Below are 16,496 nucleotides of genomic sequence, written 5' to 3'. Positions count from 1 at the left end.
GTGTGGCCAGCTCAGCCCACCAGGGGGCGGGGCTGGCTGGCATGTGGTGCTGGGGGATTGAACCGCGGTCCCTGATGCTTTGCCAAGCTTGTTCTAAATAGGTGCCTTAGACCACTGAGCCATCTCTCCAGCCCTACATTACTCTTCTGTCGTGTCCTGTTTACTCTGTTATCCTTTGGGCTGGCCTTGAGCTCAGCGACTCCTGTGAGTGGATAATATCTTGTTTTCTACAGCTTTGTAGACTCCCAGCATGTTGAGCTGGGATATTGTGTGTGTGTGTGTGTGTGTGTGCGTGTGTGGTGGTACTGGGGATTGAACCCAGAACCTTCAAACTAAGCTACATCCCCAGCAGTTTTTTATTTTATTTTTTGTTTTTATTTATTTATTTTTGAGATAGGATCTTGCTAAATTGCTTAGGTTGGGTTCAAGTGTATCAGCCTCTGATAGCACCAGGATTATAGGCATGAGCTACCATTCTTGGCTCTAGAGCAGTATGGTTTCTTAAACCAGTGGCCTGTGTGCTGGGGCTTAGGCTTTCATTATCCCAGAACATCGTGCTGTCTCATCTTATATCATATACTGTGGGCCACTGTGTGCAGGTATGACCACAGGGTAAGTAAATAGAAAAGTGTAGCGGAAAACAGACAAAGCTGTACTTCATTTTCCCAGTTAACAGTTCCTGTTGCAGTTCCAGTTGCTTCTGTTTCTCAGAAATAGCTGGTCACTATGGTGCATATTACAAGCGCCAAAGACAGCCAAGTACTCTACCTCTATACCTCCCCTTTGCAACTCCATAAAAACCTTCTCTGGGCCTTCAAGGCCTGGTATTTTGGGAACAATCCCAATCAGTGCCTATCCTTGTAAAATAAATCTGCCTCCAAGTCCTGGATATTGTGCTTGCTGCTGCAGAAGGACTTCTTGGGTCTGAGGGTTATGATTGTTTGGGTCACTGTTGCCACTTTTCCTCTATTGCTAACTGGTTACTTTGTATCTCCACCAACAAAAACATCCAGGTTTGGCCTGGGAGATAGTCCAATGGTATTAAGCACCTGCCTGGCAAGCACCAAGTCCTGAGTTTGATTCCTGGTACTGAAATAGGAAAAAAAAAAAAAAAAAATCCATGTTCTCAGCGTCTTCTCCCTTGAGTATATGCCAGGCAAGTGCTTATTCTACTGAGCGCTTTTTTTTTTTTTTTTTTTTTTTTTTTTGGTTCAGTTACCCTGCTTCTGTATGTTTTTGTTTTTCATTTTTCTTTTTTTTCTTTTTTTCCGAACCGGGGATTGAACTCAGACCCTTTCACTTGCCAGGGAAGTGCTTATTCTGCTGAGCCATCTCCCCAGCCCCTCTCTTGAGTACTAAGGATACTTTTGCCTTAGACTTCTAGTCTGCTGTCATACACATCAGATCAAGTGGTGACCAGATCGTGAGCTCCTTCCAAGCAGTTCTGGGCTTGCTTCTCGCCCTTGTGCCTTTGAGAGCTTCCCAGACTGCTTTTCCTTGCCTCCAGGTTATAGCACTGTGATAGTGGCTGCAGTTGATTGAGCAGCTGTTAACATGCCAGTAGCAGGGGAGATGCTTTTATATAGGTCACCTCTTAATCCTTACGTCCTCACAGTGCATTTTATAGGTAAGGAAGCTAAATCTTGGAGAAGTGACTGGCCTATAAAACTCTGTAGCCAGTAACATTGGTCCCATGTATTGAAGATTTCCTGGCCGGCTCCATGAATGCCACAACAATTTCTTGAACTACATATTCTTTCTCCATTTGTTTAGTTTAGGGGGGTTTGTTTGTTTGTTTGTTTGTTTGTTGAGACAAGGTCTCACTATATTCTAGGCTAGCCTTGAGCTCAGCAACTCCTCCTGCTGCCTCAGCCTCCCAAATGCTGAAATTACAGGCATGCATCACCATGCCCAGCTGTAGGCAAGAAGCGTGTGTACGCACTCCTGCCGGATAAGTCCTCTACTACTGACTATATCCGCAGCCTCATCTGTAGGATTCTTGAAATCATTTTGTATGGGCCAGCCCTATGAGGTGGCTTCAGCGCTTATAATCTTCTTTTTCTTTTTCTTTCTTTTTTTTGCTGCTTCAGGCTGCCTTAAAGATGGGTCTGGTGCAGCTTCTGGAGCTGGGAATCGAACCGCAGTCCTATGCACCTGACTGCATTTGCCCAAGCAGAGCTTTTAACAACTGGCTATCCGGCAAGGCCCCCTTGGTTTGGTGTGTTTTGTTTGTTTATTTGTTTGTTTGTTTTGCAGAGCTGCGGATTGAACTCAGGCCCTTGCGCTTGCCAGGCAAGTGCTTATTCAGCTGAGCTATCTCCCAGCCCCTTGGTTTGGTTTTTGAGGCAGGGTTCCTCTATGTGTAGTTCAGGCTGGCCTTGGACTCACAACGTACTCCAGGCTGGCCTCAAACTTTTGGTGATCCACCTGCCTCAGCTTCCCAAGTACAGGGGTTATGATTGTGCACCATCACGCCCAGCTATTTGTAATCTCTCTCTCTCTCTCTCTCTCTCTCTCTCTCTCTCTCTCTCTCTCTCTCTCTCTGTTTTTGGTGGAACCGGGGATTGAACTCACGTCCTTGCACTTGCCAGACAAGCACTTATTCTACTGAGCCATCTCCCTGGCACCATATTTGTAATCTCTTAACAGTCTTTTTTTCCCCTTCACCCTTGATTATTAGGGATTGAACCCAGAGCCTTCACAACTGTGGTTTTTTGTTTTTTGTTTCCTTGAGACAAGTTCTTACTGAGTCATTAAGTTTTCCAGACTGAGCTCCAATTTGTGCAAATCCCACCTCAGTGCCCTACAGTGCTGGGATTCAGTGTGTGCCACCATGCTACACCCCTGCCTTCCACAGTGTGTATGTGTGTGTTTATGTTGACCCTGTCTCATAAAAGGGAAAAAAAAAAATTAGTTTCTTCTTTCCTAGTTCCTTTTTTCACTTCCAGCTGGGAAACTCATGTACATACTAGATGACACCAGCCTACCTACTTAGGAACAATAGGTAGCATTGGTCTTTGAATCACCTGCAGAGCCATGAACTGAAAAGCCATCATCTAAAAGTAGGAAGCATAGGGACAGCGAGATTGATTGCTCAGTGGATGAAGCACCTGCTTTGGCCAGCGCAGGGACCAGGGTTTGATCCCTGGTCCTGCAGGCCATGCCGGCCCCGCCCCCATGGTGCTCTGAACCAGCGAAGGAGTCTGGGTGTAGTGGTGCATGCCTGTAATCCCAGTGCTGGGGAGCTGAAAACAGAGTCTGAGCTGCGTAGTGAGACCTTGTACCAAATACAAAAAATGAAAAAATAAAAATAGCAGGTTGTGGTGCTTTTGTAACTTGGTACCATGAGGTCATGGGCTGGTGACATAGGTCTGGATGAGGGTCCCTGTCCCATGCTACATGAGACAGACACTCGTTTATTGCAAAAAGGAGCAGTATGTGAGAAGCAGTTGCCAGTTCTATGCTCCACAGGAGAAGGTAGGCCTAGGTCACCTGAGTTTTCAATTCTGTAGACCCTCCCCAGTGATCAGCAGCAGACTACAGGTGCCCAGTGTACCTGGTGCCAGGTGTCTGGCATGACCGTGCAGCTGAGTGGCTCAGTTGGCCATTCATAGTGATGAATGGGCTGGCTCTGCACCGTTGGCCACTTTTCTCTGTACAGCCTTCTCCTTCCCTGCCCACCCTCTGTGGAAGCTACTTCCCCATGTCTCAGTCTCATGTGCTTTGTGCTCCAGCTCAATTGCCTTTTTAAGTGAGAGGCATTGGGTGAGCCCTGGATGCCTGTCTGTGGATAGACCCGAGTAGGTCTGGGACAGAGTAAAGATGCTGGCGAGGAAATGAGCCGCTGTCTCGCAGCTGAGCTGCCCTCATAAATTGCTTGGTGCTGCCATCAAGCAGGGAGAGCTGTGCACAAGCCTCTCTTTCCTTCATCTGCTTGCTCACTTTTTTGTGTTACATTATTTATTTTCTTCTCAGCTTTATTGCTTTTCAGATTAAGAAAGTAGCAGATCCCCATATCCAGAAACATAAAGTGGAATAAGGGGTTCAGGTGTAATTGTAGCCACTAGGTCTAGGATGAGAAATTTTCTTTGTATATGTGCTCATGTTTTTTTTCTCTGTTTATCTATCAAAACAAGAGACCAGGGCTGGGGAGGTAGCTCAGTAGAATAAGTGCTTGCCTGGCAAGTGCAGGGTCCTGAGTTCAATTCCTGGTACCTAAAAAAAAAGAGAGAGAGAGACCATACTACCTGTATTGTTCTTTTATAGGTTTTTCCAGCATATCATGGTCCTATTTATGTAAATGGGGAATCATGTCAGTTGTATCTCATGTTTCATTGTCTAGGTATGATTGGGCTTTTTTTCTTTTTTAAAAAATGTATTTGGCATAGGGTCTCACTACACAGCTCAGACCCATAGTGACCCTCCTGTTTGCAGCCTCCCTAGCACTGGGATTATAGGTGTGGGCCACCATACCTGGAGTCCAGGGTGCCCCGGGGGCAGGGTTGATGTGGCCTGTGGTGCTGGGGATCTCCCTGGGTCCCTGTATTTGCCTAAGCAGTCACTTAGTCCTCTGAGCTATCTTGCCAGCCCTTAGCCATGATTGTTATCTAACACCTTATTGGTTAATACTTAAGTTTTGTTTTTCCACTATTATAGATACTTGGCAAGTATTTCATAATTTGTATATTTTACATTGTTTTTAGGAGCTGACAAGATAGCAGTTCTAAAGCACCTACTTAGGCAGGCGTGCAGGGACCAGGGTTTGATCTCTGGCATCGCATGCGGTGCCAGCCCTGCTACCGGGGTGGGCTGAGCTGGCCACACACACAAAAAAAAGTTACATTGTTTTTAATTGTTTATTATGACACAATATATATAAATTAACCATTTTAACTTTTTTGTACCCATCTGTGATACTGAGAATTGAACCCAGGGTGTTTGCATTGAGCTACATCCCCAGCCCTTTGTTTTTATTTTTTAAGGCAAGGTCTTACCAGATTTCCCAAACTGGCCTCAAAATTATGATCAGGCTGGCAAGATAGCTCAGCAGACTAAAGTGTCTGCTTAGGCAAGCACAGGGACTGCAATCCCTGGCACCACCTGTGGTGCCAGCCCCGCCCCAGGGCAGGCCGAGCTGGCCAGAGTCCAGACATAGTGGCACACGCCTGTAATCTCAGCGCTGAGGAGGCTGAAAACAGGAGGATCACTGTGAGTCCAAGCTATGTAGTGAGACCCTGTAGCAACCAAATCATTATATGTACAGTCACGTAGTGCCACAGCCAGCTTCCCAGCTCACTTTTAAAACTTGGCAGCAGGGTCAATCTCCAGTACTTAAAAAAAGTTTTAGCATGCCAAAAACTTCCCTCATGGTGTACCTTGTGCATTCCTGTGACCCCTGTTCTGTTCTCTTGCTCTCTGTAGTTCTGTGTTTTTTTGTAATATGATATAGGTGGAATGATAAACCCTGTAGTCTTTTGAGCCTGGCATATTTTACATAGCTTAGTGCACTTGAGATTTGTGTTGTGCTATAAACCAGTAGCTCATTCCTTTTTGCTGCTGAGTAATACATCATTGTATATTGTCTGTTTCCTAGATGAAGGATGTTTGGATTATTTGGGTCCATTATGACCAAAGACATTCTAAACATTGACCCCATCCTTTTCTTGTTTTTGAAAAAGGTTTCAGTATGTTGTTGAGGTTAGCTTTGAACTCACTGTGTAGTGCAGGGTGCCCTTAAGCTCCATGATGATACTTCTCCTTCAGCTTCCAGAGTGCTGAGGTTACACCCGGCTAATATTCACCTCATTCTTTAGTTTTGGTGCTCTTTTGTCTGCCTGTATGCATGTATGTCTTTTCTTTCTTTCTCTTCTCCCCTCCCCTCCCCTCCCCTCCCCTCTCCTTTCTTTGACAAGGTCTTACTATACAGTTCAGGCTCACTTTGTAGCCCCAGGCTAGCCTTAGACTACTGCAGTCCTGCCTCAACCTCCTGAGTGCTGGGATTATAGACATGTGCCACCATGCCTGGCACTCCTGCCTGGTTTTTGGTCTGGTATTTCCACTGCTGTACAGTTTAGGCTGACCTTGAATTCGCTTTGTAGATGAGGCTGTCCTTAGCTCACAGCAGTCCTCCTTCCTCAGACTCCTGGGTGCTGGCATTACAGGCGTGCACCACAATGCTGGGCCTCCTGTTTGGCTCTTGAATTAAATTTCTGATGTCATGATATGAGTTAGGGTATATGTGTGTTGTAGCCATGACTCTCACATGCCAGGCAAATGCTGTACCCTTAAGTCCAATTTAATTATATTTTAACCCAGACCAGCGCTGCTGCAGGTCAATGGGGAGCTACAAAAAAAAACAAAAAAAAAAAAAAACAAAACCCTGCATTTTTGGGGCCGGGAGATGGCTCAGTAGGATAAGCGCTTCACTGGCAAACGCAAGGATCTCAGTTCAATCCCCGGTTCCGCCAAAAAAAACAAACAAACAAACGACCAATTTAATTATATTTTATGGTACATGGAGATCTTGGCTGCATTCAGGAGACTGAGGCAGGAGGAACATGAGGGCTATTGTTTTCCATATGTTATACGTTGTCTTTCAGTGGACCTTGATAAGCAGATGGGAAAGCTGCCTCTGAGGTGAATGGAGTGTGAGGATGCTTTGCCCGGCCAGCACATGAGGAGGTGACACCCTGAAACACGGCTGTGCTGGGAGTTGGAATGGATAGATTCTGAGGCATTTAGCAGTACATATCAAGGTGTACCATTTGAATAGTTAGAAATTTGCCTTAAGGAATAGTTTGGCTTGTTGTTTTATTTGTGACAAGGTCTTGACAGGCTAGGCTGGCCTTAAAATCAGTTTATATCTCAGTCTTGCTTGAACACTGGGCAATCATCCTGCCTCAGCCTCCCAAGTGCTAGGATTACAGCTGCACACCACCATGCCTAGTTCTTTTTTTTTTTGCAGAACCGGGGATTGAACTCAGGCCACTGCGCTTGCCAGGCAAGTGCTTACTCCACAGAGCCATCTCCCCAGCCCCATGCCTAGTTCTTAACAGAGTAATTTTGTTAACTATACCAAAATGGATGGTGGCTGTGTCACATAGCATATATGCCCTTCAGTGTATTGATAACAGAACAAATAGTAGTTGATATTACTTAGACTTAAAATTGTATGTGTTTAGGGGCTGGTGAGATGGCTCAGTGGTCTAAAGCACCTACTTAGAACAAGCTAAGCTAAGCAAACCGCAGGGACTGTGGTTCAATCCCCCAGCACCACATGCCAGCCAGCCCCACCCCCTGGTGGGCTGAACTGGCCACACACACACACACACACACACACACACACAATAAATAAATAAATAAATAAATAAATAAATAAAATATTTTAAAAAAATTGTATGTGTTTAGATATGTGCAGTTTAAAAAAAGGATCAGGTATAGTGGCACAAGCCTGTAGTCAGCTCTTTGGAGGCTGAGTCAGCAAAATCACAAGGTTGACTCCAGTCTGGCCAAACTTGACTTAGTCAAGACCCCATCGCAGGATTTTAAAGAAGGGCTGGTGCTGGGCATGGTGGCACACACTATAATCCTAGTACTTGGTAGGCTGAGACAGGAGGATTACTGTGAATTTGAGACCAGCCTGGGGTTGTCAAAAAATAAAGCACTGGGATGCAGCTCAGTACACAGACTAGAGTCAGTCTCCAGTGTGAGGAAGAAGGGAAGAATCTCTGTGTAGGAATCAGCAGAACATAACTCCTTTGTTGTTGAGGTGTTTGGTGAAAATATTCTGGTCCCCCAGAAGGCCAGTTTCAGGGACCACCATTCGTCCTCCGGACGCTCTGTCCTGGCCCTCTACGGCACACGTCGTGAGGACTGCTGCCTCCGTGCTTTCATGAGAGGCACAGACCTCTCGCGTCATGCAGGCTAACATAGGCCTGCTCCCTGCCACACATCGGGGAATAGTGTGCAGGCCCAGCCCTCATCGTGGTAGAGCAGAATTGGGAGAATGTCACCAGGGCAGCCACACGTCTGGTATTAGTAAGACCTTATTTTTTAGGAAGCACGATATAATCTTCCCTTTGACTTTAAAAAGAAAAAAGTATGCAAAAGAATTCCTCCTTGCCAAGGTTCAAAGGTCTTTCTCAGCCACTCCCAGACCTCTGAGTTAGATCCCGGTGTTGGCATTGCTGTCTGAAACTTCTGCAGATGTCATTGCACCCTGCTCTTTAGTGCCGTGCCTCAGTTGTCCTCTTTTTCTAGGTACTGCTTCTCCGAGATGGCCCCAGTGTGTGCGGTGGTTGGAGGAATCTTGGCACAGGAAATTGTGAAGGTAAAACACAGTAGCTTCCACACGTGCACCTGCACCTTCCCTGTACATGCCCAACTGACAGTGTGCAGATTGTCCTGGCAGCTGCCACCTTCTTGTTCCACCTTAGCCTTGTCTCCTGCCAGTCAGCAAATCGCCTAGAGCTGAGTGCAGGGCCTGAGCAGTGCTGTCTCCTCAAGACCTGTTGAATTCCACAACCTCCATCCATCACCATAATGTCAAAGCCCCCATCTTTGTAACTCATCCACCACAGGCATCTGTAGAGGAGGAACATGGATGTCTCTGCTCTTCACAAGCTGACTGTGATCCTGTGAAGCCAGCAAGAGGTGCCCACAGAGTCCCACAACCAGCAGCTAGCTAACGCTGCTCTTAGGGTATCTTCTGGAATGTTCAGTTTACTGAAACTATGGCATACCCCAAGATTTTATTTCCAGGGCCGGGGATCTAGCTCAGTGGTGTAAACGCCTGCCTGGCAAGTGCAAGGTCCTGAGTTTGATCCCTCGTTCCGAAAAAAAAAAAAGATTTTATTTCCTTTGGGGACCTTGATATTTACCCAGCAATATTACATTTGCCTTTGGTGGAGCTGAACATGTATCTCAATAATAGAGCATATGCTCAGGGTGCCTGGGCCTCTGGGTGGGCTTACAGTAATGGCTTCTCTTCTCCTGTTCTGACTACAGTCTCTCCTGGTGTGATGGTTTCCTTGGGATGTATACATGTCAGATTTGAGCTCACTGGGACAGATTGGTAGGAGACCAGCTCAGATCACCTTGTCTAAGGCTTGGAGATGCTGGACTCAGTTTGACATTTTCTTTTCTTTTTTTGGTGGGAACCAGGGATTGAACTCAGGGCCTTGCGCTTGCCAGGGAAGCACCTATTCTACTGAGCCGTCTCCCTGGCCCCATTTGACATTTTCACCATGTTCCTTTTGCTCCTTTTTTCTCTTGTTTCCTGAAAATCATTCCTTTGCTGCAGTCTAGCCTGCTTTTGTGTCAGAGGTGCTGAGGAAAGACGGAGGTAGAGCGTGTGGTGACCACACCCACATGGCCACACTCTGCTCAGCCCATGGCTGTGAAAGTCAGGCTGTGTGCCCTTACTGGGAAGGTTATCATGGCTGCCCAGAGGGGCATCGTGAGAAGGTGGCAGAGGCCGTACGTGGACAGCTCAGGAAAGCAAGGGATTGGGGATGAAAAACCATGTTGGAACATCATGTAACCTAATGAGGACACCATCACCAGTAACAGAAATTCACTGCAAGCCTACCACGTGCCACTCAAGGTTAGTAGGGGCCAGGGAGATGGCTCAGTAAAATAAGCACTTCCCTGGCAAGCCCAAGGACCTGAGTTCAATCCCCAGTTCTGGGAAAAAAAAAAAAAAAAAAAACCACTCAAGGTTAGTGTAAGCTTATTGTGTCTCAGTCCTGTGAGGTAGGAACTGTTCTGATCCCTGATTTATGGAGGAAACCTGAGGTCTGGAGAAGTGCAGCTCTTGCCTAAAATACAAAGTGGTGGTGCACACCTATGGTCCCTGTAGTGGGGAGGCTGAGGCAAGAGAGTCATATGAGTTAAAGGCCATCCTGAATGGCATAGTAAAACTCTGCCTTAAAAAAAAATTCTGGGGCCGGAGAGATGGCTCAGTGGAATAAGCGCTTCCCTGGCAAGCACAAAGGCCTGAGTTCAATCTCCGGTTCTGCCCGCCCCCCCCCCCAAAAAAAATCTGAATAAATAAGAGTTGCTCCTTCCTTTTTGCTCTTGTTACTTGTGCTGTTTTCCTCTGCCATGTGCCACACTGTCTTGGAGCCAGCCCAATGTGGACTGAAACATCTACAAAAAGTGAACTGTTTCTTTCCTTCTTTTTTTTGGTGGAACCGGGGATTGAACTCAGGCCCTTGCGCTTGCCAGGGAAGTATTTATTCCACTCCCCGGCCCCTACTTTCCCTCTTTAAAAAAATAAATGAGGTAGAAGAAAACCAAAAGTGGCGGCACATACCAGTAATGCCAGCCTCTTGGGAGCCTGAGGCAGGAGAGCAGATCATCGTTACTTCAAGGCCAGTGTGGACAACATAGATGCTGGGTGCTGTGTCCAAAAAACCCCCAGCCAGACAAGCAGTGAGTGTGGAGTGCTGGAGCCCTATGCCTCGCATGCACAGGCTCTGCTTTTGATCCTTAGTACTACAGAAAAGGTGGCCCAGCAGCAGCAGTCAAGCCCTGCAGGTCTGGTTCCTGGCCTGTGTTCCCCCGGCCTGGCAGTCACACCTCAGGTGTTGCTCATGTGGCCCTGCTCAGCCAGGCCTCAGCTCGCCCCCGCACATCCTGCTCCTGCTTCCCCAGTGGGGCAGGTGGCCTCGACCCTGCTGTCTGCAGTGGCTTCTGTGCATCCCAGGCCTCATGCTGCTCCCTCCTTCCTGCCCGCTGGGGACAGCTGTTGCCCAGCATCTTGTTTCTGTTTATCCCAGAAAGCAGCGTACTCTGCATTCTTGGTTGCTGGGTGTGTTTGGAATCTCCTGACCTCGTCTTGCTAGGGAACACTTTACGCTTTGCCCACGTTCACCCCATGCCCTGCTCTCATCCTGCCGCTCCCCTTGTCACTGACCCAACCTTCAGCCAGCTGGCACGAGGGCCCTGCACTGAGGGCCTCATCTCAGCACCTATAAAAAGGAAGCCCCAGAGCCAAAGGACAGATGGGCAGTCTGTTCCCCTAGGGTCATCTCCTGTTTCCTTCCTTTTATTCTCCCATATATCATAGTCATGTCCCCTCCGGAGCCATAAGCTGTCCTTGCCTTCCCTCCATCCCTGTGGTCCCTGGCTGTCTTCCTACCTGGGATGGGGGTGAAGTGAGAGCACTAGCCACTGGGCCCTGAGTGAGCCCCTGGCTGAGGCTGGGCAGTGTCACTGGCTTGAGCAGCGATAACAGGAGCTAGGAGTTCTAGGCTCATCTGCAAATACAGTGAGAGCCATCTAGGAATGTGATAATTATCATTAATCAATGAACATACAAAATGGATCAGCTGTAACTTTGCTCTTCAAACTTCTAGTTGTGGTTTGCAAGGCCATTCCACCTGCCTGAGTGTGTGGCACCCCTCAGATATTTTGGACATGCACCCCTGGTCCCTCATTAATAGCTTGCTCCAAGGTATGGAGAGAGTTCAGTATGTGCCAGGCACATCACAAACCTGCTCACATTTAATTTTCATCAGGATTTCCAGCAGGCAGGTAAGCAGATGCTGTTCGTTTTTGTGTTCTATAGTCAGGCCTCTCTTTTTTGTTGTTATTTGTTTCTTTGTGTGTTTGTTTTGAGACGGCCTCTCCCTGGCCAGCCTTAGGGAGAGAGTGACCCTCCTGCCTCATCCTTCCAAGGGAGAGGATGACGGTCATGCCCAGCTGCAAGCCTCTTGGTGACCTAAGCTCCTTCTGAGCACAGGGACCTTCTCAGCGTCCATAATGTCTCGCAGAGCATCTGGCACAGAGCAGATGCCCAGGACAGTTTGTTTTGCTGAATAATCAGACCTGTACCTGAGGTAGACTGTACCATCCGCTTAACGGATGAGGAGGCAGAGTGAGGATAAGATGCTCATCTTGAAAATGATGAGCAGCAGTGTGGGGAGCCCCTGGGGGTGTCCTTCTCTACACGGTGGCTCGTGGTGAGGCTTCAGCTGTCTCTTTACAGCTTTGGTATTATCTATGAACGCATTCCTTAGAAAAACGCGTGCTCACCAAGACTCGCAAGCCACCACCAGCCAGAGACAAGACTGCTTGCTCCAGCCTCCAGTCTCCATAGCACATGGAAAATTTTCAGAGGGTGGGCACAGTGGTTCACGAGTGTCCCAGGGCTTTGGAGGCTGAGGCAGGAGGATGGCCTGTTCTGGCCAACTGGATAATCTAGCACGACCTTGTCTCAAAATTTAAAGAGGCCCTGGTTTCAGTCCTTCATATTGCAAAAAACCAGCAAAACAAATGTCACTAGGGCTGGTGAGATGGCTCAGTGGTCTAAAGCACCTACTTAGAACAAGCTAAGCTAAACAAAGCACAGGGACCACGGTTCAATCCCCAGCACCACAGGCCAGCCAGCCCGCCCCCTGGTGGGCTGAGCTGCCCCACACACACACACACACACACAAATAAATAAATAAAATTTAAAAAGAAAATACTCAAATGTCACTAAATAGTGATGTTCTCAACAGAATGAACATAGTAATTCTAAACTCGTTAACCCCACAAAATGACGTGTTTTCTGTGGCTGAAAGCATCACTCAGCTCTCTGGGTTGCAGCCCTGTTGCGTCCTGTGAAGATAGTCAGTTTGCATCCTTGTGAAGGAGCCATGCTGCCTCACTATGTCCCTCGGTTAAATGTGTCACCCCAGATGAGGGAGACTGCAGTGTCAGATGACAGCAGTGGATTGCCGCCTTCCAGGCGCTCTGTCCTAAGGAATCATCCCTGCTGCTTGCCCATCAGCGCAACTCTGCTACCTATTGCATGGGGTATCGTGTTTTAATCCTCCGTGCAGTACGTTTGTTCTTACTAAACATTGAAAAAGTAAGGTTCAAGGTAGTTAAATGGCCAGGCATGGGGGGCGCACACCTGTCATCCCAGCAGTCAGGAGGCTGAGGCAGGAAGATCACTGATTTGAGGCCAACCTGGGCTACAGAGTTCAAGGCCAGCCTTAACTACATAAGGAGACCTTGTCTCAAAAAAAAAAAAAAAATTGATTTCTTTGTTTGCCCCCCCCCCCAGGTAAGGGACAGAGTAAGGAGACATACCAATCAGAATGGTCTCCTAGGCTGAGTATGGTGGCACACACCTCTAATCCCAGCTTCTCCTGAGGCTGAGCCATGAGGATTGAACTTCTGAGGCAGTTTAAGCAATTTACCAGGATGATGTCTCAATAATTTTTTAAATTTTCTTTTAATTATTTTATTTTTCTTTATTTGTTACAGGGTCTTGCTACACAGTTCAGATTGGTAGTGATTATTGTGTCTCAGCCTCCCCAGTGGTGAGATTACAGGCATGCACCACCACGTGGGCTGCTGGGTCATACTTGGTGTTCTAGGGCTGGCAAGGCATGCGGTACCAGGGATCAAACCAGTTAATTTTTTTTTTTTTTTTTTTTTTAAATTAGGGATTGAACTCAGGCCCTTGTGCTTGCCAGGCAAGCATTTATTCTACTGAGCCATCTTCCTGGCCCCCTAAAATTTTAAGTATAGAGGGCCAGCGAGATAGCTCAGCAGAATAAGCGCCTGCTTAGGCAAATGCAGGGACCAGGGTTCAACCCTGGCCCCACATGCTGCGCAGGCCCCGCCCCCGGCACCTTGAGCCATCCACCTAGTCTGGGCATGGTGGTGCACACCTGTCATCCTAGTGTTGAGGAGGCTGAAAGAGGAGGATCACTACAAGTCTGAGCTGCGGACTGTGCCAAATACATAAAAATTTTATGTACCAAATACATAAAAATATAAATAAATGCTTAGAAGGGGCTGGGGAGATGGCTCAGTGGAATAAGCGCTTCCCTGGCAAGCGCAAGGGCCTGAGTTCAATCCCCGGTTCTGCAAAAATAAAAAAATAAATGCTTAGACCTGGGCACTAGAGCATATGCCTGTAATCCCAGTACTTGGGGAGGCTGAGGCAGAAGAATCCCAAGTTCAAGGCCAACCTGGATTTGCATAGCAAGACTTATCTCAAGAAGTGACTAAAAAACTTAATGTATTTGTTATAGGGTGTCCCTCCACAGCTTGGGACTCCTCCCTCCTGTTTTCAGCCTCCCAGTGCTGGGATTACAGGGACGCACACCCACGCCCAGATTTTACATTCTTATATAGCCCTTATAGAGCAAATTATATCCCATTTGAGAACCATTGCCACCTAAGGCCTGCTTTTATTTTCCCTTTTTGTCTTAGACCTTTGGAAGATACAGTGTGTTTTGTCTGTCACTCTCCCATGCCTTTGGGGCTGAGCTGCCTTCTGCTTCCCTTCCCAGGCCCTGTCACAGAGGGATCCTCCTCACAACAACTTCTTCTTCTTTGATGGCATGAAGGGGAATGGGATTGTGGAGTGCCTGGGCCCGAAGTGAGCCACACCATGGCGGCGTCAGCAGCTCTGAGGGACCTGACACCCCCTGCCCAGGAGTCTCTTGTCACCTTCTTGGACCTGTTCTCCACCTGATGTCCTAGAGAGGAGTGTGGCTTCAGGTGGGGAGTGAGGCCTGAGTCTTGTTCCCAGGAGACCCCTGGTAACCTTCGAGGGCAGACAGGTGTCTTGAGGGGCCGCCTGGTGAGTGGAATGTCCTTTCTCCAGAGCTGGGCCTCCTGGAGAACAACAGGTGGCCTCGGACATGGCCCGAGTTTGAGTTTGGGATTAGCTGAGTTCCAGCCTGATTTCGGGAGGGAGGAAGCGCTGCGTGGGTAGCCACCCCGTGTCGGAGAGCTCCTCTTAAAAAAGCAGATCCTGCCCCCAGAATGCAGCCCCCGAAGCCCAGTCTTCTCGTTCACCCCTGAAGAGCAGCTGTTGGTGTTTTGCCTATTTTCTACATGGTTCTTTAATAGGGAATGATAATAAAGTTATTTGCTTTAGGCTTTGTGTGTTTTTCTTCCATGTTCAAAACCTCTGCCAGGGCATGACCTTGCCAGTTGCCCCTTAAACCTGCAGAAATGTCGCTTGCCACACGTGCCTTGCAGCAAGGGATGGGTGCCCAAATTCTGGAGTATACCCCATCAGCTGTGCGTTGTTGGGCTTCCTGGAGGCTGGCTTAGGTGGCAGTAATCTGTAATCATGATGAAGTCAAACAATACTGATGCTACTGTCTGGCCGTGAGGACAAGTGGGTGTGGTGCCACTCTGAAGTGGCGCTCTGCAGGCGCAGCGCCTGGTGCTGGCTAGGGGAGAGCCTTCTCTGCTGCCAGCAGCTCGCCCTGCCCCCGCCAAGCTGTGCACGTGCCTCTACTCTGGCTTCTCCATGAAGCAAAAGAGTCTAGTCTGAGTGAGGCTGCCCCTTGTCACTATGATGTGCCCTAGTCTGGGGCACGCCTTCCCGCCTGGTGCAATGCAGCTGCTGAGCTGGAGGGTCCCCCTTTAGGGCACCTGTGACACCAAGGTCAGCAGCTTCATTGCACCTTGAATTTGATGTCTTTGTAATTTGCTGTAATTTTGAGAGAATTACTCCCTTGAGTTTGCATTGTACAGTCTTGGTCACAAGGGGGAGCTGGTGGGCCTGGACAGCAGCAAGACTGCAGCCTTGTCCAGTACGCCACAAACTTTCTACTCTCTACTTGTGTGAAGGAGATCAAGCTGCGGAGAGAAGATCCCTGAGGGTTGGGAGGTGGGGAAGGCTGTGCTTGAGGCAGACTGCCCAGGCAAGAAGCACTTTTTGTTTTGATCCACTGTCCTCCCCTCATTTTTTTTAACTTCTCCCCTCCTTATTTACAGGTTCATGGTTACCCTAAATATGGGTTTCCTCACTTTGCAAGAGGTGCACAGTGAATGCCCTGAGGTTTGCCTCCCACCGCCCCCGCAGTGTATGGACCACTTAGGAAGGCGGGACTCGCCTACAGCTGGCTGGGGCCCACAGATTAAAGGCTTTTAGGGGCATCCAGAGTTCTCCATTCCATACTATCACCTCTGGCTTTCTGTAGTAGCAAAATTCTGCTTAAGTATTTATGGGTTGAGGTCACTGAACCCTCACAATGTGCTGGAGAGCTGGGCATGTGACCTGAGCAAACTAGTCCCCAGCTCTTGGGAGACAGAAGCAGGAGGATGGTGGAGCTTGAGATCAGCTGGGACTAGATGGGGGGGTGGTGCCACAGGGTAAGTACTTAGTGGCAGCTCTCCCTTCCGTGGCCTCCCCCTCAGAACAGACCCTTTCCCAATTCCTGCACTGTCTTAGTAAATGGAAGTTCATGCTTCTTGAGATCTGTAGATAACTTCACAGGTGCAGAAGCAAGGCTCAGGTTGCAGGTGGCAAGACAAGAGTTTAAGAACTAATAGCTGACTTTCGTTGTGCTGCACTTAGTGCCCAGCACCTTTGAAGTGACTTACATTTTGTAATTGTCCGACCCTGGTGGGGGCAGGCTGGAGAGACAGACTCAGACTCAGCCCCAAGCAAGGACTGTGGAGTGCTCTCTCTCTCTCTCTCTCTCTCTCTCTCTCTCTCTCTCTCTCTCTAATACATAAATAAATAAAAA

General features: G+C 48.1%; 1 protein-coding gene across 1 annotated transcript in view; it reads left to right on the top strand.

Annotated features, from left to right (window-relative positions):
- Nucleotides 1-14,548, top strand: part of Sae1 (SUMO1 activating enzyme subunit 1) — a 63,133-nt gene extending 48,585 nt beyond the window's left edge. The window contains exons 6-7 of the mRNA XM_023704624.1: nt 8,260-8,329; nt 14,298-14,548. Coding sequence (XP_023560392.1) covers nt 8,260-8,329; nt 14,298-14,390 — 163 coding nt within the window. The 3' untranslated portion in view covers nt 14,391-14,548. The remainder of the gene's footprint in view (nt 1-8,259; nt 8,330-14,297) is intronic.
- Nucleotides 14,549-16,496: the final 1,948 nt, after the last annotated feature.

The sequence above is a fragment of the Octodon degus genome, unplaced genomic scaffold, assembly GCF_000260255.1.
Source record: "Octodon degus isolate 3935 unplaced genomic scaffold, OctDeg1.0 scaffold00197, whole genome shotgun sequence".
Lineage (NCBI taxonomy): Eukaryota > Metazoa > Chordata > Mammalia > Rodentia > Octodontidae > Octodon > Octodon degus.
This window is presented reverse-complemented; position numbering and strand designations above follow the sequence as displayed.